Source organism: Penicillium riverlandense, assembly GCF_028828495.1.
Source record: "Penicillium riverlandense strain IBT 135883 chromosome Unknown utg000008l_segment0_segment0, whole genome shotgun sequence".
Taxonomy (NCBI): domain Eukaryota; kingdom Fungi; phylum Ascomycota; class Eurotiomycetes; order Eurotiales; family Aspergillaceae; genus Penicillium; species Penicillium riverlandense.
The window spans coordinates 1118862-1141968 of NW_026643199.1; the positions used below are offsets into that span (position 1 = coordinate 1118862).

The 23107-nt window shown below is 51.7% G+C and overlaps 6 protein-coding genes across 6 annotated transcripts; 4 read left to right on the forward strand and 2 right to left on the reverse strand.

Annotated features, from left to right (window-relative positions):
• Positions 1–220: 220 nt before the first annotated feature.
• tcsC (putative two-component osmosensing histidine kinase (Bos1)) lies at positions 221–4294 on the forward strand (the record flags this gene model as incomplete). Its single annotated transcript, XM_057200857.1, has 1 exon — positions 221–4294. The coding sequence occupies one exon, from the start codon at positions 221–223 to the stop codon at positions 4292–4294; it is 4074 nt and encodes a 1357-aa protein (XP_057048844.1).
• Positions 4295–5420: 1126 nt separating this feature from the next.
• N7474_009448 (putative extracellular threonine rich protein) lies at positions 5421–7280 on the reverse strand (the record flags this gene model as incomplete). The annotated part of the gene is made up of 1 exon (XM_057200858.1): positions 5421–7280. One exon carries the CDS (start codon positions 7278–7280, stop codon positions 5421–5423), a length of 1860 nt encoding a protein of 619 aa, XP_057048845.1.
• Positions 7281–8239: 959 nt separating this feature from the next.
• Positions 8240–9622, reverse strand: N7474_009449 (MCT family MFS transporter; the record flags this gene model as incomplete). The annotated part of the gene is made up of 1 exon (XM_057200859.1): positions 8240–9622. One exon carries the CDS (start codon positions 9620–9622, stop codon positions 8240–8242), a length of 1383 nt encoding a protein of 460 aa, XP_057048846.1.
• A 1906-nt stretch (positions 9623–11528) lies between these two features.
• Positions 11529–13300, forward strand: sxa2 (putative pheromone processing carboxypeptidase (Sxa2); the record flags this gene model as incomplete). The annotated part of the gene is made up of 4 exons (XM_057200860.1): positions 11529–11727; positions 11784–12066; positions 12124–12350; positions 12408–13300. 4 exons carry the CDS (start codon positions 11529–11531, stop codon positions 13298–13300), a joined length of 1602 nt encoding a protein of 533 aa, XP_057048847.1.
• A 3096-nt stretch (positions 13301–16396) lies between these two features.
• Positions 16397–18310, forward strand: N7474_009451 (uncharacterized protein; the record flags this gene model as incomplete). The annotated part of the gene is made up of 3 exons (XM_057200861.1): positions 16397–16676; positions 16807–16919; positions 16973–18310. The coding sequence occupies 3 exons, from the start codon at positions 16397–16399 to the stop codon at positions 18308–18310; spliced, it is 1731 nt and encodes a 576-aa protein (XP_057048848.1).
• Positions 18311–20048: 1738 nt separating this feature from the next.
• Positions 20049–22214, forward strand: N7474_009452 (sugar porter family MFS transporter; the record flags this gene model as incomplete). The annotated part of the gene is made up of 9 exons (XM_057200862.1): positions 20049–20196; positions 20259–20361; positions 20427–20633; positions 20688–20785; positions 20840–21253; positions 21310–21344; positions 21402–21695; positions 21764–21862; positions 21918–22214. 9 exons carry the CDS (start codon positions 20049–20051, stop codon positions 22212–22214), a joined length of 1695 nt encoding a protein of 564 aa, XP_057048849.1.
• Positions 22215–23107: the final 893 nt, after the last annotated feature.

Here is a 23107-nt window from a genome sequence, read left to right on the forward strand (position 1 = left end):
GCCATCGAGTCCCTGCGACTGGTGAACTCCTCGCTATCTCTTCCCGCCTTTTCCCCCCCTTTACCACCAAACTCTCGGATCCATCCATCCATGGGTCCCGCTTCATCCCCTAACTTCCACCCTCCCCCCTCCCCCCTCCCCTCCCCTTTATTCTGTTTCCCTCCTTCATTCTCATCTATCGCTGTGTCCATGTTCCACGACTGATCCAGTGCAGGGCACCATGGCTGCCGCGGACGAAACTCTCGCCGCCGCGACGGCCGTTCTTCAGAACCTGGCGAGAGAGGAGCCCACTCCGGGGTCTTCATCACCCCCATTTGATTTTCAATTTCCTGTGTCAAATGGCACAAAATCTGCAAGATTGCCCGGAGACCCAAGCCCGGCAAAGGCAGCCTTTGAGTCTGAACTGGAGGCCTTGGTGCGCCGGGTGCACCATCTGGAATTCCAAGCTGTCAGTCACCAAAAGTCCCCCGACGTTTCCCAACAGGGATCGCCGCCTGCTTTTGGACCCAACGAGCAGGCGCCCGATTTCCTGCGGACCTTTGGGCTCTTTCGCTTGTCGTCCGATCTTGGTTCTGACTCTTCTTGCCCTACACAGCAGCAACACTTGAATCAACCCGGTCGGCGACAGCGAACTCCTGCCCCTCCCGAAGAACACCACTCGACGGTCGAGGTTGATGAAGACGAAACCGAAGACGAGGACGAAAATGGGACGCGGACCCGCGTAGTCCGCGAGGAAGACATCAGTTTTCTCCGCAACCATGTACAGAAACAAGCCGAGGAAATCAGTTTCCAGAAGGACATCATCGCCCAAGTTCGAGATGAGCTCCAGACGCAAGAAGAGCGCACCCGGCGCGCCTTGACTAAGGTCGAGAACGAAGATGTCGTCCTCCTCGAACGAGAGTTACGCAAGCATCAGCAGGCCAACGAGGCTTTCCAAAAAGCTTTGCGGGAAATCGGCGGCATCATCACACAGGTTGCCAACGGTGATCTGTCGATGAAGGTGCAGATTCACCCGCTGGAGATGGACCCGGAAATCGCTACTTTCAAACGAACGATCAATACGATGATGGACCAGCTGCAGGTCTTTGGCAGTGAGGTGTCTCGTGTGGCCCGTGAGGTCGGAACAGAAGGAATACTTGGTGGTCAAGCCCAGATCACTGGCGTCCATGGTATCTGGAAGGAACTCACGGAGAATGTCAACATCATGGCCAAGAATCTGACGGATCAGGTGCGAGAAATCGCGGCTGTCACTACGGCCGTCGCGCACGGTGATCTGAGTCAAAAGATTGAGAGCCGCGCTCAGGGCGAGATTTTGGAACTGCAACAGACGATCAATACCATGGTAGACCAACTGCGAACCTTTGCTACGGAAGTGACCCGAGTCGCGCGTGATGTTGGTACAGAAGGTGTACTTGGCGGCCAAGCTCAAATTGAAGGTGTCCAGGGCATGTGGAACGAACTCACTGTTAATGTCAACGCCATGGCGAACAACCTGACTACTCAGGTGCGAGATATTGCTACGGTCACTAAGGCGGTGGCCAAGGGTGACCTGACGCAGAAGGTGCAAGCCAACTGCCGAGGAGAAATTGCAGAGCTGAAAAACATTATCAACTCCATGGTGGATCAACTGCGGCAGTTTGCTCAGGAAGTGACGAAGATCGCCAAGGAGGTCGGTACAGATGGTGTCCTAGGTGGTCAAGCCACTGTCAACGATGTCGAAGGCACATGGAAAGATTTGACGGAGAACGTCAACCGCATGGCCAACAACCTGACTACGCAAGTGCGTGAGATTGCAGATGTCACTACTGCAGTCGCAAAGGGCGATCTGACCAAGAAGGTCACCGCCAACGTCCAAGGAGAAATCCTGGATCTGAAGAGCACCATCAACGGCATGGTGGACCGATTGAATACGTTCGCTTTCGAGGTTAGCAAGGTCGCCCGAGAGGTCGGCACAGATGGTACCCTTGGCGGACAAGCCAAGGTCGATAATGTGGAAGGAAAGTGGAAAGATCTGACCGACAATGTCAACACCATGGCCCAGAACTTGACTTCACAAGTGCGGAGTATTTCCGACGTTACCCAGGCCATTGCAAAGGGTGATCTCAGCAAGAAGATTGAAGTGCATGCCCAGGGAGAAATTCTAACCCTCAAGGTCACTATCAATCACATGGTGGGTCGACTCGCTAAGTTCGCGACTGAACTGAAGAAGGTGGCCCGCGATGTCGGCGTCGATGGCAAGATGGGCGGACAGGCCAACGTCGAGGGTATTGCTGGAACCTGGAAGGAGATCACGGAGGATGTCAATACCATGGCCGAAAACCTGACCTCCCAAGTGCGCGCGTTTGGTGAGATCACTGATGCTGCCACGGACGGTGACTTTACCAAGCTCATCACGGTCAACGCCTCTGGCGAAATGGACGAGCTGAAGCGCAAGATCAACAAGATGGTTTCCAATCTCCGAGACAGTATTCAGCGAAACACGGCAGCCAGGGAAGCAGCTGAGCTGGCCAACCGCACGAAATCCGAATTCCTGGCCAACATGAGTCACGAAATCCGAACTCCGATGAACGGTATTATTGGCATGACGCAACTGACGCTTGATACGGACGACCTGAAGCCATATACACGGGAAATGTTGAATGTTGTTCACAACCTGGCGAACAGCTTACTCACGATCATCGACGATATACTCGATATCTCGAAGATCGAAGCCAACCGGATGGTCATCGAGAGCATTCCATTCACCGTTCGGGGCACCGTCTTCAATGCATTGAAGACATTAGCGGTCAAGGCCAACGAGAAGTTCCTCAGTCTGACGTATCAGGTGGACAACACCGTTCCCGATTATGTGATTGGAGACCCCTTCCGTCTGCGCCAGATCATCCTTAACTTGGTTGGCAATGCCATCAAATTCACCGAGCATGGAGAGGTCAAACTCACCATCCGCAAGTCCGATAGGGAGCAGTGCACTGTCAACGAGTATGCTTTTGAATTCTCGGTCTCTGACACCGGTATTGGTATTGAGGAAGATAAGCTGGATCTCATCTTCGACACCTTCCAACAAGCCGATGGATCAACTACCCGAAGATTCGGTGGAACCGGCTTGGGTCTCTCCATCTCGAAGCGTCTGGTGAACCTGATGGGTGGTGATGTTTGGGTTACTTCTGAATATGGACATGGAAGTACATTCCATTTCACCTGCGTGGTCAAGCTCGCCGATCAGTCTCTGAATGTCATCGCCAACCAACTCCTGCCGTACAGGAACCACCGTGTTCTGTTCATTGACAAGGGCCAGAACGGCGCCCAGGCGGCCAACGTTATGAAGATGCTCAAGAAGATCGAGTTGGAACCGTTGGTTGTGCGGAATGAGGAACATGTCCCGCCACCGGAGATTCAAGATCCCTCTGGCAAGGAATCGGGCCACGCATACGATGTTATCATTGTGGACTCTGTGGACACTGCTCGGATTCTGCGGACGTTTGATGAGTTCAAGTACATTCCCATCGTCCTGGTTTGTCCCTTGGTCTGCGTGAGCTTGAAGTCTGCCTTGGATCTGGGTATCAGCTCGTACATGACCACGCCCTGCCAACCGATCGATCTTGGAAACGGCATGCTTCCGGCACTGGAAGGACGCTCGACACCAATCACCACGGACAACTCTCGTTCGTTCGATATCCTTCTTGCTGAGGATAACGACGTGAATCAGCAGCTCGCCATGAAGATTCTCCAGAAACACAACCACAATGTCTACGTTGTTGGCAACGGCCTGGAAGCCGTGGAAGCCGTCAAGCAACGTCGGTACGATGTGATTCTCATGGATGTCCAAATGCCGGTCATGGGTGGATTTGAAGCCACCGGCAAGATTCGCGAGTACGAGCGGGAGAGCGGGTTCCAGCGGACCCCGATCATCGCGCTTACGGCCCACGCCATGTTGGGTGATCGCGAGAAGTGCATCCAAGCCCAGATGGATGAATATCTTTCGAAGCCGCTCAAACAGAACCAGATGATGCAGACCATCTTGAAGTGCGCGACGCTTGGTGGCTCGCTGTTGGAGAAGAGCAAGGAATCCAGAATCTCAAGCAGTGGAGAGATGCATCCGATCCACTCATCCGCTCCTGAAAACAATCAGAGCCAACAACGGACAAATCAGCAGCTGAAAATGGAGCCGCTGCCAGACCCGCGACGGCCTGCTGCAGAGACTCGGGCCGTTACCACGGGTCCCGTCACCCGAGGAAGCGCTGCTAGTCCAAACGGAGGCAAGGACGAAGAAATGATTGATGACCGGGTACGTTAGCGCGTATGTTCTCGAGGATAGTCGAGTGCGTGGTTGACCAGACCGGCTAATTGTTTTCGTGTCGCGCAGGCCTTCCTACGATCCAACAGTACTTAGAGTTGGTTGCGTACCATCATCCTTCTTCCTTTCTTCCACATCTTTCTTCATCTGCAGATTTGTCAAATGGTTTTCGACCTGGCCTTTGATTCCCTGTCTATACGAGTGATTCCCTTCTATCATGGTCATTGAACTGACCCCATCCCGGGAGAAGATCTATATCCTGTCTGCTTCCGCATCTTTTCATGTTTTTTATCTACCTCCCTCGCTCCCTACCTACCTGACCTCATCATCGGCAGTCAAAGCATGGCCTTCGACTAGCCCCGCCTCTCTTCCATTCTTTGCATTCGCATGTTCTGTTTCTTCTTCGGTGGATGGCGTTTGGCGCTTGCTGTTTTTTGACAAGACATTGATAGGTCTAGTCTGGTTTAGGCTGTTAGGAGGTCACTACCGGGGGAGCTTTAACTGAATGGGGAGTTTTTCTACTGTCTAAAGGACTATTTTTGTGTGTCCCTGGGGAATCTATTGTATTTTCCCCCCTATTTTCACCTACCAACTAGTCCTCACTCTCTCACATCCGCCTCTTTGGAAACTGTCGTTCCCTATCGTTCCTTTATTCGTATTGCACCTCTTTCCTTGTCCCTGCTCTGCTCTTCGTACTGAGGGTTATATTCGCTCAAGGTTGTTCCCCGAGGGTCCGGGACAATTTTTCCTTTCCTTTTCCCCCGGAGGAAATATTTTTTACTTCCCTTGTGTCAAGACCGATCTCCCTTCTCCTTGAATCCCTGGTGGATGGACTCAGATTGATCTTTAGTCCTTTTGTTGCAGTTCGGGTTCTCTTAAAATCATTTATTCCCTGTGGACATCAAATCCAAAAGCCAAAAGCATCAGCAATCTCATTATCTATTTTGCCATTCCATATCTCCATGTCCGCAGCCATGATAAACAAGCTATATCTCTGCCCTCAATCTGCCCTCAATCGTATTAAGCTTCACACACAAGCACACACAAACGTTCAAGCAATTCACCTCCTCACACCACAAAATCCATTATACCCGATCTTAACCTGCGGACAGGAATAAAACGAAATCTAACCCCGATCCCGTAGTCGACGGAATTTAACTGGCATTGCCCCATTCGAAGTCGTAACCACCTCAGACAGCGGAGTCGACAAAGGCTCAGTGGTATTCAGGAGACTGGTCGTGTTCGTGAAGATGCTGGTGGTCGTATTGGTGAAGAGGGCCGTCTCATTACCCACAACTCCGCGACGCACGACACCGGGGGTGATCAATGGTCTGCCCGGACTGACAGTGGCCTGAGCTACGGATAAGCTTTCGCCAGCTCCGGCACGAGCACCAGTTACTGCCGACGTTTGGAGTGTCAGAGGCGTGCTCGATACCTCGGTTCTCGTGCTGGGACCAGCACCACCGCCGATGGGGGTCAACGGGGTCGATATTCTGACTGTTGGAGGAGTGACCCGTTCGCTGGAAGAACGTTCCACGCTGGTGTTGTTGCCTGGACCGACTGGGCGAGATGATACCGGAGCGCTGAGTCCGACTGGAGGTGCGGACAAAGATGCAGCTGCACCCGCACCTGCACCGCTAGGAGCGCTAGCTTCAGCTCTAGCACTAGAACCGGCTCCGGCTCCGGCTCCCCCGGGAGGCGAGACAGCAGGAGGAGAGACAACAGGAGGAGAGACAGCAGGAGGAGAGACAGCAGGAGGAGAGGCTGCAGGAGGAGCTGCAGGCGGACAGCTAGTGACGGTGACAGTTGTCGTGACGATGACTGAGGGACAAGCCGCACACAGAGAGGCAAACGAGCCCGGGCACAGTTCAACAGATATCGGTGTCGACTGCGGGACGCTGTTCATCACGGCTGGAGTAGATGCCATGCCACCAGCTCCGCCGCCGCCAGGTGCAGCTGCGCCCAAAGGACTGACATGGCTAGATGCAGCGCCTCCACCACCAGAAACACCACCGCCAGGAGCACCACCGCCAGGAGCACCACCACCAGGGGCACCACCACCAGGGGCACCACCACCAGGGGCACCACCACCAGGGGCACCACCACCAGGGGCACCACCACCAGGGGCAGCTCCTCCGGGAGAACCACCACTGGGAGGAGCACCGCCGCTGGGAGGAGCACCATTGGGAGCACCAGCAGGACCACCTGGAGCACCACCTCTAGGGGCGCCACCGCCGGGAGCACTAGGAGCACCGCCGGGACCACCAGGAGCAGCTACACCTGGAGCACCGCCGCTAGTAGCACTGGGAGCACCGCCCCCAGGAGCACCACCGCTGGGACCACCGCCGGGACCACCTGGAGCACCACCACTAGGAGCACCACCACTAGGAGCACCACCACTGGGAGGAGCACCACCGCTGGGAGGAGCACCACTGCTGGGAGGAGCACCGCCGCTAGGAGGAGCACCGCCGCTAGGAGGAGCACCGCCGCTAGGAGCACCACCACTGGGAGGAGCACCACCGCCGGGACCACCTGGAGCACCACCACTAGGAGCACCACCACTAGGAGCACCACCACTAGGAGCACCACCACTAGGAGCACCACCACTAGGAGCACCACCACTAGGAGCACCACCACTAGGAGCACCACCACTAGGGGCACCACCACTAGGAGCACCACCACTAGGAGCACCACCACTAGGAGCACCACCACTAGGAGCACCACCACTAGGAGCACCGCCGCCAGGAGCAATAGGTGCAGCCGTAGCCTGGCCGGCTTGAGTAGCTTGGGCCGCAGAAACTTCAGAAAGGAAAGAGCTAAGAGCAGCTGGACTTCCACGCTCCTCCAGCATTGCGCGCTTCTCCAAAATTGCGCGCTCGTCAAGAGGGTCCAGGCTTGTGTCCTCAGATGCGGGAGGCACTGCCCGAACACTCTGTAAGAAGGCCCAGGACGTGGCCAGTAAAACTACCCATGTTTTTGAGTACATGATGTGCGCTGGTGAGAAGAGCGTCGTTATAAGATGAGCCCAGCTATCCAAACTCCGGTAGGATTGCTTGGACCTCTCGTAGATACCGAAGTAGGAAGCCGAGAGGTCGAGCCGGCTGGCAAAGAGGCGAAATAAACTTGAAGTTTGCCGCCTAGAAGAAGGCGAATAGATTCAAGACTTTCGTGGAGGAAATCGAATTAAAGAGCAAGGAGCTCCAATTGTTGAGCAAGTCGAGGCGCTGAAGCAAAAGAAGGACAAGAGCAAGAGGCTGGTAATTTGTAGCGCGGCGATGAAAACCGCTTCTCGATGTCATCTGAGCGTCTTTCCGGAGTCACAACTTTCGATAATTGTTTATTTCGGGGGAATTGGCACTTCTTTCCCACGCGTTTGGGTTCCATGGCGACAGCAAGGTTTGGGCCGCCGTCCTATTGGAAATGATCGGAGGTGAAGAACCAAGGATAGACATGGCCATCATCGTGACTTGCAGGTTACACCGACCTGCCGGAACTGCCATGGGACAACCCAACCCGTCCACGTTTCACTATTCATATTGTTTTGTCGTCAGTTTCATGCTCCTTTTTTGTATGGAGGAAAGGTCTAGTAAATGGACTGCCATAGGAGCCTATGCAACGGTGGCCGATGCGTCATTTCGGATTTCAGTGGACTCTACGCGTAGAAGATGGCAAAATTGCTGGTTTCGAAGTCATCAAGTCGTAACTGGGATATATAAGATGGTACTAGTAAATGGCCAGTGGGCGACGCCATCCAACTTGGATAACCTTAACGGCTGTACAGCAGGCGAGACCCATAGCGTAACATACGACCGTGAACGCAATGAGGCCCCAGTACTGACCGTTACAACGATTCAAGATATTGCCTGCAATTGGAATTCCTGTGAGGGTACTAAGTGGCAATACAAATGTCAGTTGATTATGTGTGACATCACATGAGGGAAAGACTCACCCAAAGCTCACAATGGTGTAGGCAGTGGCGTAATACCGACCATAGTGCTCGGTCTTGCAGAGCTGGCCGACACAAACGGGCGTGAGGCTGATGTTGCTGCCACTAGCAAAACCGAACAGGGCCGAGTACACGACGAGCAAGGGTAGGCTGTTTCCAGCGGGAAGCCACAAGCATGCATTGCAAAGTAGGCATAGGGCCACTGTCGCGATCAGGGCATTGAAGCGGCCTAAGATGTCTGCGAAAAAGCCTGGCAGCCATCGCCCAAAGAATGAACCCGCGTTTAGGATGGCAATAATCTGGTACGAGAAATGGGTAGAAAAGCCTTGGTCGATGGCATAAGATGAGATGTAGGCAATCGGAACGAAGAGGCCCCATTCAATGAAGAAGACGCTCGCAGTTGTGAGCGTAAACCGCGCGTCCCTGAATATACGGAAATCTGGCAATATATTCTCTTTGGAAAAGGGTTTCTGAGGCAGTCGAGACTTGATCAGGAGACAGGCAATCGCCAATGAAATTAAACAGATCAAGGCGATCGCTCGGGTTGCCCACGCCCAGCCGATTTTGGGGAAAAGACTTTGGAGAATCAGAGGAAATGCAACGCCCCCAAGTGAGCCTCCGGTGGAAGCAAGCCCAGTTGCGAGTCCACGCTTCTCGTAGAAAAAATGGCCGATTGATGAGATGGCTGGCGTAAAGATGAGAGATGTGCCGACACCCCCCAGAACACCGATCACAATCATGAAATGCCAGTACTGTGTGCAGAACCCGAGGGAAATGACCATCGCCATTTGGCAGATCGAGCCTGCCAGAATGAGCAAGCGTGGGCCTCGTGCGTCAAAGATCGGGCCGATCTGGATGCCGCAGAAGAAGGTCAGGAAGGTGTACATCCCGAAGATCCATCCAGTGCTGCCGGTACTGTAGTCTTTCAGCTGATGAGTCTGGATGTATGCCTGGAAGGTGGCTATGGTGTTGATCAGCCCAAGCGATCCAAAAAGGCCACAAAAACAGCCCAGCACCACCAGCCATGCTTGCAGGCCGCCTTCGGGGTACGTGTTTCCCTCTGCGTCTGTCGTCACCTGGGTGACAGGGTCCCGGTGGACGGACCTATTTGATGGAGCCACAGTCGATGCCATTCGGTAGATAACCTCATCTGGTACTCTGTATTCGTGCTCTGGGGGTTGGCCATCTTTTGAATCTGCCGGCAAGCCGGCTAGCTCCTCGAATTTCGTCACATCTGGGCCGGTGGCTAAGTCAGGGTCTGGACCTTCAGTGCACGCCTGCTTCTCATCTGTCACGGTGCTCTGGAAGCCATCATTTGTTGGTTGATGTCCATGGCCGTCAGCTAGATCCGATATGCTAACAGCCCTGGAACTCGTGGACATTCTAGAGGTACTACGCCTCTAAGAATTAAGACTTCTTGTTGGTCCTCAAAATTTTTGATTATGTGCGTGTGGTTATGAGGCGGGTGCGGAGGATCTGGAAATTTTGTCTGGGGAGAGGCGGAGGGGTCTTGGTAAGAGGATTTATCAATCAAAAGTCGGAGTCATCCTTTTTACTAGTAGAAAGATTCCGATTGGTCTGAATCCGGGGTTCCTGGGGCTTTTTTATGACCCCAAGAAAATTCAGCGTGAGCGGCCATTGGTAGCCGAGCAGGAGTGGAGCACGCTCACTAGCAGCATAGGGCAAGTCGATGCAAGCATTGGCCAGCATGACTTATACGACGGGGAGCTAACTCGGAGCATCGGCGTGGCCCGAATAAGGGCCTTCGCGGTGTTTGGCTCTAATGATAGCTGAAGACCTTCTAATAGGGAACTAAAGACACGGCAGTGATTATTGGCCCTACGAACTGACCCTAGTGTGCCAGCCCGGCACAAACCGGCATTCGTCGGTTTCATTCAGCGGTTTGTAAATTTCTGACTCCTATATCAATATAGGTCCGAAAACTCCCATCAAATGGGCTTGTGGTCTAGTGGTATGATTTTCCCTTAGCATGGGAGAGGTCCGGGGTTCAATTCCCCGCGAGTCCATTCTTTTTGCCGTTTCCGAGAGTTGGTTTTTTTTGGGTATGGTGGAGGGTTGGAAATGTTTTCAATGTAGTGATATGTGGGTGATATCGCCTCACTAAAAAGAATCAAGTCATTACCACAAAATAACAGGGCTGACAAGATATGTAAGGAGTGACTGAAAAAACAATACCCCCGAATAGGGGTGGGCCGAGGTTAATTCCGCAAGTCTAATTTTTTTTCTGGCTCAACCAAGGAGTATATACATTGATGTTGCTCCTTTGTACTATTTTTGTATTATGTGTCCAAACGCATTGATATTCGATCTGAAAAGGTAAATTTTTTGTGTTGTTATGGTGCTGTCTAAATCCCGAATCCGATGACAGACAGCATTCCTGGCCAGTTCCTGGCCCCTTTCTAGAAAGCTTAGCGAATAGTTTAAGCTTGCGATCATCAGGGGCCATTTTTTTTTATCAACTGACACTGACACTGTTTATCTTGGAGACGTCCGAGTAGTTATTCTTTCCTTATCAGAGTTGATGTTGGCCTGTCCTGCACGATCCTTCCCACGGGTGGGTCTTTTGGCGATTCGGATTGTCTTCAAAAACAACATCGCGTGATTGATTTTAGCCGGCAGATAGACGTGTCTAATGGCCGTCGCCAGCCGTGCTGAGATTCTTCATGGGCCATTGGGGCTGTGCGACTCGTATCCTGTTCCTTAGTTAGTTAACCGATGCAATGTAGTAATATGAGGGGATAACGAGTGTCTAGCAAGCTAGTGGCGACTAGCCCCCCGCTTCCCAAATCAAGATTGCCGTCGGGGCAGCCGGAATCCGTCGCAGTCCCGGGGTTCCGCTCTATCGGGGAATTGTTTTGATGGAGAGAGCCAAGAACCGTAGATAGAAACACGAGACTCGAAGTCAAAATCTCCTAGGCAACAACGCGTGATGAGAGCCTCGCAGGATCGAAACGACAGGGCGAGCTAAATGCTAAATCCTACTCTATCACATACGGCAGAGGCCGGTCCGCCAAGGGTCCACCACCTGCCTTTTCTGTCGTTGGCAACCCCGCTTGGACCGTGTAAGCCACCGCTATCAGTGGAAGCTCAATCGCTATCGACAGGGGTTCTGTGGAGGCGCCCCAAGGTGCATGGTTTACCCTCGTGCAATCAAAGCGATGGGCAATCTAAACTCACTATATAGCCTGCACCCGCTCCCTGCTCCTGGATAGAGTTAACGCGACTTTCCTCTTGAACTCCCCTCAACTCCATCCCCATTGATCCAGGATGTTGTTCAAATCGGCGCTGACATCCGCCCTTCTGGCTCTATCGCTGGGCTCGGAGACTGTCGCCGCTTCTAAGCATGGACGATTTGCGGAGAAAGCTCGAGCGCCTCAGGAGAGGGCCAAGAGGCATCTTGAGAACCACAAGAACCCAAGCCACTCGCACCACTCAGATTTTCGTTTCCTGAGCTCCAAGACGAAGCGTTAGTTATAACCACTCTTCGTTAACTGTAGAGAAACCACTGACTGTCGATAACAGCCTTTCTGGTGGACCACATGCCCGACGTCAACTTTGACATTGGCGAGATGTACTCTGGTCTGATGCCTATTGACATGGACAATGAATCGCGGGCGCTTTTCTTCATCTTCCAGCCGACCATTGGCGATTCTGTCGACGAGGTCACCATCTGGCTCAATGGCGGCCCTGGATGCAGCTCCATGGAGGGCTTCCTGCAGGAGACTGGTCGTTTCATCTGGCAGCCTGGTACATTTGCTCCAGTTGAGAACCCGTACTCTTGGGTGAACCTGACCAATGTGTTGTGGTAAGTACAAGTCTGCTGTTGATTAACTCGATTGCGCTGACGGTGACTTTCATGCAGGGTTGACCAGCCTGTGGGAACTGGTTATTCCATCGGCAAACCGACTGCGACCACGCAGGAGGAAACAGCAGCGGAGTTTGTGAAGTTCTTTAAGAACTTCCAGAAGACTTTCGGAATCAAGAACTTCAAGATCTATGTCACCGGCGAGAGCTATGCAGGACGCTACGTGCCCTACATCTCTGCTGCGTTTCTGGACCAGAAAGATAAGGAGTATTTTGATCTTGATGGTGAGTGATGCAAGATAAAATAGTGAGTAAGAAAGTAGCAGAATTGACTCAGAACAGGTGCCTTGGCTTACGATCCATGCATTGGCCAATTCGATTACGTCCAGCAGGAAGCGCCTGTAGTGCCTCTCGTCCAGCAGAACGCGAACCTGTTCAACTTCAATGAGTCGTTCATGGCAGAGCTCGAGCACCTTCATAAAGCTTGTGGCTACGAGGAGTACATTGAGAAGTACCTCACATTCCCTCCGAAAGAACACCAGCCTCCCAAGTTCTTCAACTACACCACTCAGGCTAAATGCGATGTGTTCGACCTGGTCTACGAAGAGGTCTTCCACATCAACCCGTGCTTCGATCTCTACGAGATCAACCTGATGTGCCCCCTGCTGTGGGATGTATTGGCTTTCCCGACCTCTCTCGACTACACAGCCCCCGGGTCGACGGTATACTTTGACCGACACGATGTTAAGCGGGCTCTGCACGCTCCCAATGTCAAATGGTCCGAGTGCTCGAATGAGCCAGTCTTTGTAGGCGGAAACTCTGGTCCAGAGCAGGAGGGCGACACCTCCGCCAACCCCATCGAGCATGTCCTGCCCCAGGTCATCGAGGCCACCAACCGCGTCCTGATCGCTAACGGCGATTATGACATGGTCATAATAACTAACGGGACACTTATTAGTATCCAGAATATGACCTGGAACGGCCATCTCGGCTTCCAAGAGAAGCCTCACAAGCCTATCAATATCGATATTCCTGATCTCATGTATGCCGACGTCTTCGCTGAGAACGGCGCTTCCAGCTTGGATGGTGCCCAGGGTATCATGGGTATTCAGCACTACGAGCGTGGCCTCATGTGGGCTGAGACTTACATGAGCGGCCACATGCAGCCTCAATTCCAGCCGCGCGCCGCTTATCGCCACATTGAATGGCTGCTGAGACGCCGCGATCATATCTAAAGGCCTGGGCCTGATAGCGGTGAGACAGCAGTGATTTAGTACATACGTGTCATAAGAACATCGCTGGCTCGAGCACATAGTTCAAAAATGCAGATAATCAAATCGTTTTGGCAATTGCACTTGGGTAGCCATCCCCTGCATAAATTTCTCCCCCAGACCGCAACACGGCTGCTACGTCCATGCACATGTATGAAACATGGAACACCCGGGCGATTGTGGCATTCCTATGTCGTTGCATCGCCACATTCTCCTTCGTGACCCTCTGGCACCCCTTTTCCCCATGGGGTTTAATTTTCCATCGTGACATGGTAGGTATAGGTAGTATACAAGTGAGCCTGTGTTTATAAGCCCGTTCTGAGGGGCTTTCTTCATCATCCCTTGATTCATACAGTAAAAATGACTCAATTGGAGGTTTAAATAACAACGGGCAGTCATCGGGTGATGTCATTATTCTCAGGACTACAGGATTGACTTGCCATTTTGGGTATCTTTTTGCTGAGCCTTTCTTTTGCTCGGGAACTTTTAGGATAGTAACTATTGTGTATTACCCCACGTTAAATGCCGCGATTCAGAGTATTTACGACAACAATTTAAGTTATGTGGATGGCGTGGAGTGTGTGCTTGATATATAAAGTGGGAGCGAACCGACATATGTATCGACTCCACCAAGTATCATTATCGCAGGAAAAGTTTGAATGGGTTGACTGCTGAAAGTGAAAATCATCGAGAACGAACACGGACTGCAGACATCTTCTATAAAGTATGATTCGTGCTGATGTCCGCATAATGTTGGTTGGAATGAAGTATATCCCCACGCTGGTCCTATTATGACTACTCCCTTATACTCACTGCGCGATCCAGACTACAGAGCAACATCCTAGGTACAAAAGGAATGCCGTTCTTAGGTCAATATCACCTCACATTGTAAAATAATCTCTTTTCCAACCCACTTTACTCCGTAAAGTGTTATAGTTTTCCCGAAGTGGAGATTATTGACTCCTTACTCACACCCCGCGGGCATACCATTGAATACATTTCATTACTAGTGTCTATAGACCTAGTTTAGCGCAGTACATTTACTGCCGAGGAGGCTGTAATGGAGCATTCGACGAAGTCCTTTCTTATCCTCACTCTCCAATACATCGTTATACATAGTGTTCACATGCAAGACACGAAAGGCAAATATTGGCCGGAAGCTAACACTCATACAGTCATTGTAGAAACTCCAGTGAATTTGGCTCATTGGAAACGACCTTAGACTTAAGCAGGTTTTTCATGGCGCCAAGGAAGGCCATCGGTAAATTGTACTTTGTGTTGGGCCGCAGATTATGTACTAAACGTGAACCGTGTGAATTTTCTCCGCACAGATGGGAAGAAATATCCCTCAGTGGGGAGGTTTACCCTCCAGTTTCCAAAGTATGTACATATTTTGCCGATGAGGAGACTTGTACTCCGCCGTGAAATAATATGGTCAATGTACTCCCGAACTCCGAGGTATCGAGCCAAAGGAACAACAGAGAAGAATCTCTGAGATGTGGCGTTCCAACGCAGATTGCTTCACAGGACGTGAGAGTCGGGATTATCTCGGAATTCCTTGTACGACGTAAAACAAAAGTGTATAGTGCTCCTCAGGACCGAGGGGAACTCTTCGAGATGTGGCCGTTAGTGCCAGTGGTCTGATGGCGCTCGTAAGAAAAATTACCAGTAATTTTCTTTTCTTTCCGTGGGAGTCCCTATTACCTATTCTGGATCTGATTCGCCCGGTGGTGAACGAGGAGTCTCCAACGTACCCTCGGGTACGAAGTCATCCCGCAACCGGAAGGGATTCGCCGCGCCGACAGAAAGAATGCTACTTCATTCAGAGCCACATGGAGCAGTGTGATCACAAGGTTAATTGTGTCATAGTGCATAAATCCTAATTCTGGTATCTTTTATTTTTTATTTTTACTTTCACAAATGATTATTTTTCTCAACACAGGGTTGAATTGAGGCTTCCCCGGTGGGACTCTTGGCATTTTGCTGGGAAAATGGACTTGCCGCAAAAATTTTCGCTGTGGATCCTCCAATAATACAAGGAGAACCTGTTTAGGGCTTCGAGCCTCAAGCCACTCGGCCCTTTCCGATCGCCCCTGTTCCCATCCGGCCATTGTCGGGCGGCCGACAGCCACTTGTTCCGAGCGGAAGCGAGCGACTTGGCGTCATCACACACCCTTAAAATCGGGTGGCGTCCGCGGCTCCTGCGCCTCAACCTTACTCGGATGTGACCCGCCGCTCGGTACTGCACCACGACTGCTCATTTTGACGAATAATTGAACCCAATAGGCTTGGAGACTGTGCAAAGTTCATGGCTTGGAACAGCTAGGAGTGTATGTATCCGGATTACATACAGACCGCGACTAATCCCACCGGGGCATGTCATGATGTCCGTTGCGTGGGCCCGCTATGGCACGTCTTGGCCAATACGGCCTTGCCGCACTTTAGAGCCGTACCGCCGTTATTATTGTGTAATGAAAAAGAAAGAATGGGAAGGCAATACCCATCCTCGGAATCACGTACGGTGCAAATAATTGTATATAGCTCGGTACAGCCCACCGTTTTCTCCAAACCACTTCCCTCACTTCCCTTTCCCCCGGTGCTTCCTTTCCTTCCCCACACACCACACACCATCTCGGACGAGGCATATCTCTCTGGCAGCTTACTCTCCTTGAATCCTCTTTGTGAGAAACAGACAGAAAAAAGACACGCTCGTCAGGTACTTGCGCAAAAACGGTCCCGCTCTCAAGTAGCGTCTCTTGCAACCATATCCGACATCGATCCACGACCGCAACTGCCCCCATAGCAGTCTGCCCTGTACGACGATTCACAATTGCAGCACTATCCCGCGCGGTGTTCCCGAACTAGGTCCCGATTGCATCTTTTGCCCATCTTCGGATTCGACAACCCCAAGTTGTAGTCTTGCCCTAAACGGTCCGGTCTACTTTGCCCTCGACGAAGAGCAGCAGATAGCAGCAATTCCCCCCGGCGATTCGATCCGAAACCCGTCCACCATTTCACCCCAAGCGCCTTTGTCTCCCTGACCCCCCAAAGTCGGTCACTATGGGTATCTCAAAATTTAACCCGTTCAAGAAGGACCGCCAGAACTATCCGGGCATTGTGATCCCGCTAGCTGACGCACCCGCACATCGCGGCCCTGACGGCAACGATGTCGACGAAAAGAACGTCAGCCTCGATGACAAGAGCCTCGACCGTTCTTCCTCCTCGGAGAACGGCGCGGCCTCTGGCTCTCAGCCCGAAACTAGCCATTTGACCATCGAAACTCTCCGCGCGGAGGTCGAGGCAGACGTCGCTACTTCGGGCCATGACTCTGCGTATGATCGTATGTGCCTCTTGTTCCGGTTCTTCCCATCGTTCGAAATTCCCCATGAGTGAAAAGCGCGATTTATCCCTTGATTTTGTCCCTGAGAGTGATTTGGTATGGAATGTGATCTAATTTGGTGATTTTGTAGGCAAAGCAAAGGTGATCAACAGAGCCATCCAGGATATCGGCATGGGCCGGTACCAGTGGGAACTGTTTGCCCTTTGTGGCTGCGGTTGGATGGCGGACAACCTCTGGCTTCAGGTGAGTCAACTTGGAAAGAAGCATGAAAAAGTTGATCTGACCATATACAACAGGGTGTTGCCCTCACCTTGACCCAACTGTCGCTGGAGTTCAACGTGGATGACTCGAAGGTGCGCTTTACGACCTGCGCTTTGTTCCTGGGTCTGTGTATCGGTGCTTCGTTCTGGGGTGTTGCCTCCGATGTCATCGGCCGGCGCTACGCCTTCAATATCACCTTGTTCCTGGCTGGCACATTCGGCCTGGCGTCGGGCGGTGGTCCCAACTGGATTGGAACCTGTGCTCTATTCTCCTGTATCGGTCTCGGCGTGGGTGGCAACCTGCCTGTTGACGGCGCTCTCTTCCTGGAGTTCCTGCCCTGTGCCTCTGGAAACATGTTGACTATGTTGAGTGTTTGGTGGCCCGTTGGCCAGCTGATTTCCAGTCTGCTCGCCTGGGCTTTCATCCCAACTTACACCTGCACTGGTACTGGACCCTGCCTCAGGGAGGATAACATGGGCTGGCGCTATCTGGTTCTCACTCTGGGTGCCATCACCTTCCTCATGTTCACTGCGCGCTTCTTTTTCTTCCACTTGTACGAGTCGCCGAAGTACCTGCTGTCCCGCGGCCGCCAGGAGGAAGCCGTTGCATCCGTTCACGGCATTGCGTACAAGAACAAGTCCAAGACGTGGTTGACCAGCGAGATCCTCAACGAGATCGGCGGCTACCCCGACGAGAAGGAACAGGAGCAACAGAAGCTCACCATCTCCCAGATCATCCAGCGCTTCTTTTCCAAGTTCTCTCTCGAGCGCATCCGCCCTCTCTTTGCCACCAAGCGACTGGGTTTCACCACCGTTCTGCTCTGGTTCTGCTGGGCCACCATTGGTATGGGCTACCCGCTTTTCAACGCCTTCCTGCCACAGTACCTGAAGAACAACGGCTCCGGAGACACCTCGACCTACACCGAGTACCGCAACTACGCTATCACCTCGATCGTGGGCGTGCCGGGCTCGATTTTGGCCTGCTACACTGTCGAGATCAAGTACATCGGTCGCAAGGGTACAATGGCTATTTCGACTCTGATCACTGGCGTACTGCTGTTCTGCTTCACCGCGTCCTCGGACTCCAACGTCCAGCTCGTCTGCAGCTGTCTCGAGATGTTCTTCCAGAACATCATGTACGGTGTTCTCTACGCCTATACCCCCGAAGTCTTCCCGGCCCCCAACCGCGGTACCGGCACCGGTATTGCCAGCTGCTTGAACCGCATTGCAGGCCTCTGCGCGCCGATCGTCGCCATATACGCTGGCTCGGGCAACCCCAACTCACCCATCTACGCCTCGGGTGCGCTGATGCTTGCGGCTTTCGTGGCTATGTGTCTCCTCCCCATCGAGACCCGCGGCAAGCAAACTCTGTGAAGGGTGGCAGATGCAGTGGTCTTTTTCGACCACTTTACTTCTGTGCATTGTCATATGGCACAATCCATATCCTTCTGACGCGAGACCCGAAACAGCTGTTCGACGCTGCACCACCAGATCTCGAGAGGAGCAGCAGTGGCAGCTTTGCCATTGAGCCAGCCTTGTTGCGCTCGAGGATCACAACCCTCCCCCTCCCGGCTCGACAGAAATGGCCCGGCGCCTTCTGTACAGCATGAGCGAGAAAGGCGCGAAGAAGGGGGTGTATATAGAGTTTGCCTTGAGGGTTCACTGTTGTATATCCTGTTTTATACTTGTTCCTTTTTGTCTTATCCAAGAGATCATATGCGCGGAATGAAATTACCATTACGTCTTGGATCTTCCTTTTCCCTTTTAGTGCTCACCCCATGCCGCTTTTCGCTCCCTAAGTAAAATCAAGCGTCACCGAGGGCGACCTGAGCATAGGACGCTGGGGCTATTTGTAATTCCCTCTTAAATTGTTTGGTTTTGTTCGACAGGAACACTCCTCTCGAATTGACAATTAAAGCGTGGAGATGGGCAATGCATCGAGACCCAATTCTAACCCAGTGTCTAAATTATAGACGGTGAAGACCTCGTCATCGTTGTCATCAGATACATCCATAGGTGCCATCAATAAGTGGGCGACTTTGTCGATTCCGTGAAATGGATTTACTTTTCCTGATGTGCGAGAATTTCAACGCTGACGATCGCTCGTGGGTCAAGACACGATTTCTGGTTTGATCGGACCGTTTGAGCAGATCCTGATCGTCAAGATCGGGGCTGGGAAACACACGGTGGGTCTTAACGTTCAGTCCTTCCCCACGTTCGAAGACAAATCGAATAAAGTCTCTTTTTCAGATGTCGTTTTCTTCATTGGAGGATTAATTCTGTCAGATAACTTTGAGAGACGCATAGTCGTAGGCAATCTAATAGCCTTTGCCATCATTAGCCACCTTGATAAATGCCTAGAATGTCTCTAGAGGTGTTTTTTGTTTTGTGCTAATAAAATACTACGTAGAGGACGTTGTTTAACCCGTGGACTGCCATCATTTGCCCTGTCTTGTTTTTTTTTTCTTCGGTCCTCGGATTTAATAGGAAAAGTCAGGTGCGTTTTCACCCGTCAGTATTTTCTTTCCCCGCCTCCGCATAAGGGTCGGCTTTTGCCCTATTAAGGAATCCTCCGGGACCTGCACCTGCACGCACGACACATGGAGGGTGTTCGTATGCTAGTAGAGACTTATTGCGAAGTTGTGTCCCTGGATTATCGAGCAGCGACCTGCGATATTACATTACACGGCTATTTGCACATTCAGCCTCAATGCGCTGCTAGTCGGCCAAGAAAAGCCCTAAGCAACTCAAGGATTCTCTAGTACCCATGGCTGATGGTACTTGCCCGTCAATTTGTACTAGTCACGCGCCCATGGCGTCCAATCGGACTGCGGGACCACCCCGCGTAATATTATCCACGTAGCAAGCGTTGCCGGAATAGCCAGCCACTAAGCCGTAATGGCTGCCCCGAAAGTCAAAAATTTATCCTTAGGTTAGCTAGCAAGCTATTTAGGCAGATTGCATGCTGAAACGCGTCTGACTGGTGCTTTCTGTGTCGCTTCCCCCACAATTACCTCCGTGGGGGAAGCGACACAGAAATCAGGGGGAGTCTATAAATGCTAAGGGCTGCCGAGCTCAAGATGCATCCGCCCGGACCATCTGTCAGTTCAAAATGGTCGCAGCAACTGCTTCAGGACATAATGCTCTCTCCTCCAGGCGTGCCCAGCTCGCTGGGCCGTCTGGAGTCAAGGGTCTGCTTTCGAATCTTAAGATTTTCGCCATCGCAGTGTTCGCCTCTCTTGGCGGTTTCGTCTATGGCTGTGAGTTCTTTTTGTTTGGGAGTTATTCGAGTGCCATTTTCCGTGCTAATCGAAGACCGAAGACAATCAAGGAATGTTTGGCCAAATCTTGAACATGACTTCCTTCTCTGAGACAGTGCATCCTAATTCCATCAACAATACGACTATAAGAGGACTTTTGACGGCGTGCGTACCAAATACCCATGGACTCTGTGTCATAATCGCCATTCAGTTGACTGACAAGTGAATAGTATTCTTGAACTTGGTGCTTGGGTCGGCGTCCTCATCAACGGTATCCTCGCTGATCGCCTTGGACGTAAGTTGGCGACCGTTAGCGGTGTCGTCGTCTTCCTCCTCGGCGTTATCGTTCAAGCATGTGCTAAGGGCCCGTCCTACATCTTCGGTGGTCGCTTTGTGACTGGTATGGGTGTCGGCACCCTGTCTATGATTGTGCCACTGTAAGGCCCTACCGTGGCGTACTGCTTCCAATACTGCGCTAATTTCTCCTCTAGGTACAACGCGGAACTGGCCCCTGCAGAACTGAGAGGATCTCTGGTGTCGCTTCAGCAACTTGCGATCACTTTCGGAATCATGGTCTCATACTGGATCGGTAAGCTAGCTACCAAATCGCAATCTTCCAAGCTGGTCGCTGATATCTTTGTAGGATACGGAACAAACTACATCGGAGGCACCGGCGCTGGCCAGTCCAACGCTGCTTGGTTGGTTCCAATTTGCATTCAGATGCTTCCCGCGATCGGACTCGGTGTTGGTATCTTGTTCATGCCTCCCAGTCCCCGTTGGCTCATGACGGAGGGACGAGAGGAGGAATGTCTGGCTGTCATTTCCAAGATTCGACGTCTGCCTGCCGACCACGAACTGGTCCAGCTGGAATTCCTGGAGGTGAAGGCGCAGCATCGCTTTGAAGTCGAGACTTCGAAGGCTCGCTTCCCTCAGTATCACGCCCCTGGCGTTATGAACCAGATTAAACTAGGATTCCATGAATATCTCAGCCTCCTGACGAATCCGTCCCTCTTCAAGCGAGTTGTCGTTGCGGTGTTCATTATGGTTTTCCAGCAATGTACGTGTTTACCCCGACATCCATAGACTCAGTGGCTAATATTATTCTTTTCACAGGGACTGGAGTCAACGCCATCCTCTACTATGCGGCTGTAATTACCTCCCTTCCCTTGACAAGATTGCCCGGGGCTGTGCTAATTTGTTCGTAGTTTATCTTCCAGGATCTTGGTCTCACGGGTAACACCACATCGCTGCTTGCTAGTGGTGTCGGCGGTATCCTTATGTTCCTTGCTACCATCCCTGCCGTTCTGTACATTGATCAGTTTGGGCGTAAGCCTGTCCTGATTGCCGGTGCTGTTGGGATGGGTGTTTGTCACATCATTGTGGCCGGTTTGATGGGAACCTACGCCGCTGATTGGCATGTAGGCAAATCCGGAGCCGCTGGCTGGGCTGCCGTTGTCATGGTGTGGCTTTATGAGGTCAACTTTGGCTACTCCTGGGGTGTAAGTCAATTCCTACACACATGTCCCTGCGAGACCGAAACATATACTGACACCTATCATTACTGCAGCCCGGCGCTTGGGTCGTTGTTGCGGAGGTCTTCCCGCTTGGAGTGCGCGCCAAGGGTATTTCCATTGGTGCTTCGTCCAACTGGCTCAATAACTTTGCTGTAAGATATTTCCCCTATATTCCATTTCCTGTTTCTGAGTACTAACAACGACCAGATCGGCCAAGCCACACCCGACATGGTCGCATCCATGGGCTACGGTACCTTCATCTTCTTCGGCCTGATCTGCTTCATCGGCGCACTCTTCATATACTTTGTTGTCCCCGAGACCAAGAATCTCACCCTTGAGGAGATGGACGAAGTCTTTGGTGATGAGGCCGGAAATGCCCTTGAGGACCGCAACCGTCTCCTCCAAATCTACACCGAACTGGGCTTACTGGGTGAGAGTGACGCTGTTGCAGAGGAAAAGCCCGAGGCTACTAGTGAAAAGGTCGAGGTTGAGACCACCGTTTAGTATAGTGGCAGGGCACTTGTCAACCGTGGAAATTACCGTTCAGAGCTGAAATTCTGTCATTGGCACTTGGAGGCCTAACGGTACATTTTGCGCATATTTTGGTCGACAACATTCGTTTTTGACAACCCTGTGTTGGACTAATATATTCAGGCTTAGTCTGCTTCTATACTATACTAGTAATTATGTTCCTGCGCGTTCTTCGCGTCTCTCCCAAATCAGTGCTTGTCAAATAGATCGGCCGAATTGATACCATGGCTTTTGTTGAACCAACTTTTCCTCTTAAATTAGATCATACAAAGAAACGAAGTCAATGTAAATATCAAGAAATCCCATTTTGAACCGCACCCCCTAATCATCATCTCAAGGAGACTTGACATTTTAGGCTATGTGGGAACTCAAAACAGTACTGAAAACCGATTCAACAGAGCACTCAAACTCAAAAACATACATATGCATTGAACCTCTACTGAGCCCTACGCATGGAAGATCGACTAGAAGACGTTCGATCAACCGAGAGCGAAAAAGACAAAATACAGATAGGATGGATGGAAGCAAGTGAGAATTTTGAACAGTATGCGGTGCTAAGCAAACAGAAAAAAAGAACCCTATCGATTCATTCAGAACGCCCACTCTTAACGATAATCGAGTAAGAAGGAAAAAAAGAAATTCGAATGGACTGGTATGACAGAAAACAAGATGGAAACCCTTTTCCCCAATCCATTTTGCAACCATGCATGATTCTTCGCCGGAGACCCGAAAAACGCACCGTGCTAAGAAGAAAGAAAAAAGGAGAAGGGAGAATAGGCAACGTGTGTGCTTGTAGATATGAAACCTAGAATGACAGAGGGGGTAAAGCAAAAAACAATGTAACATATCGCTCGTGCAATAGACAT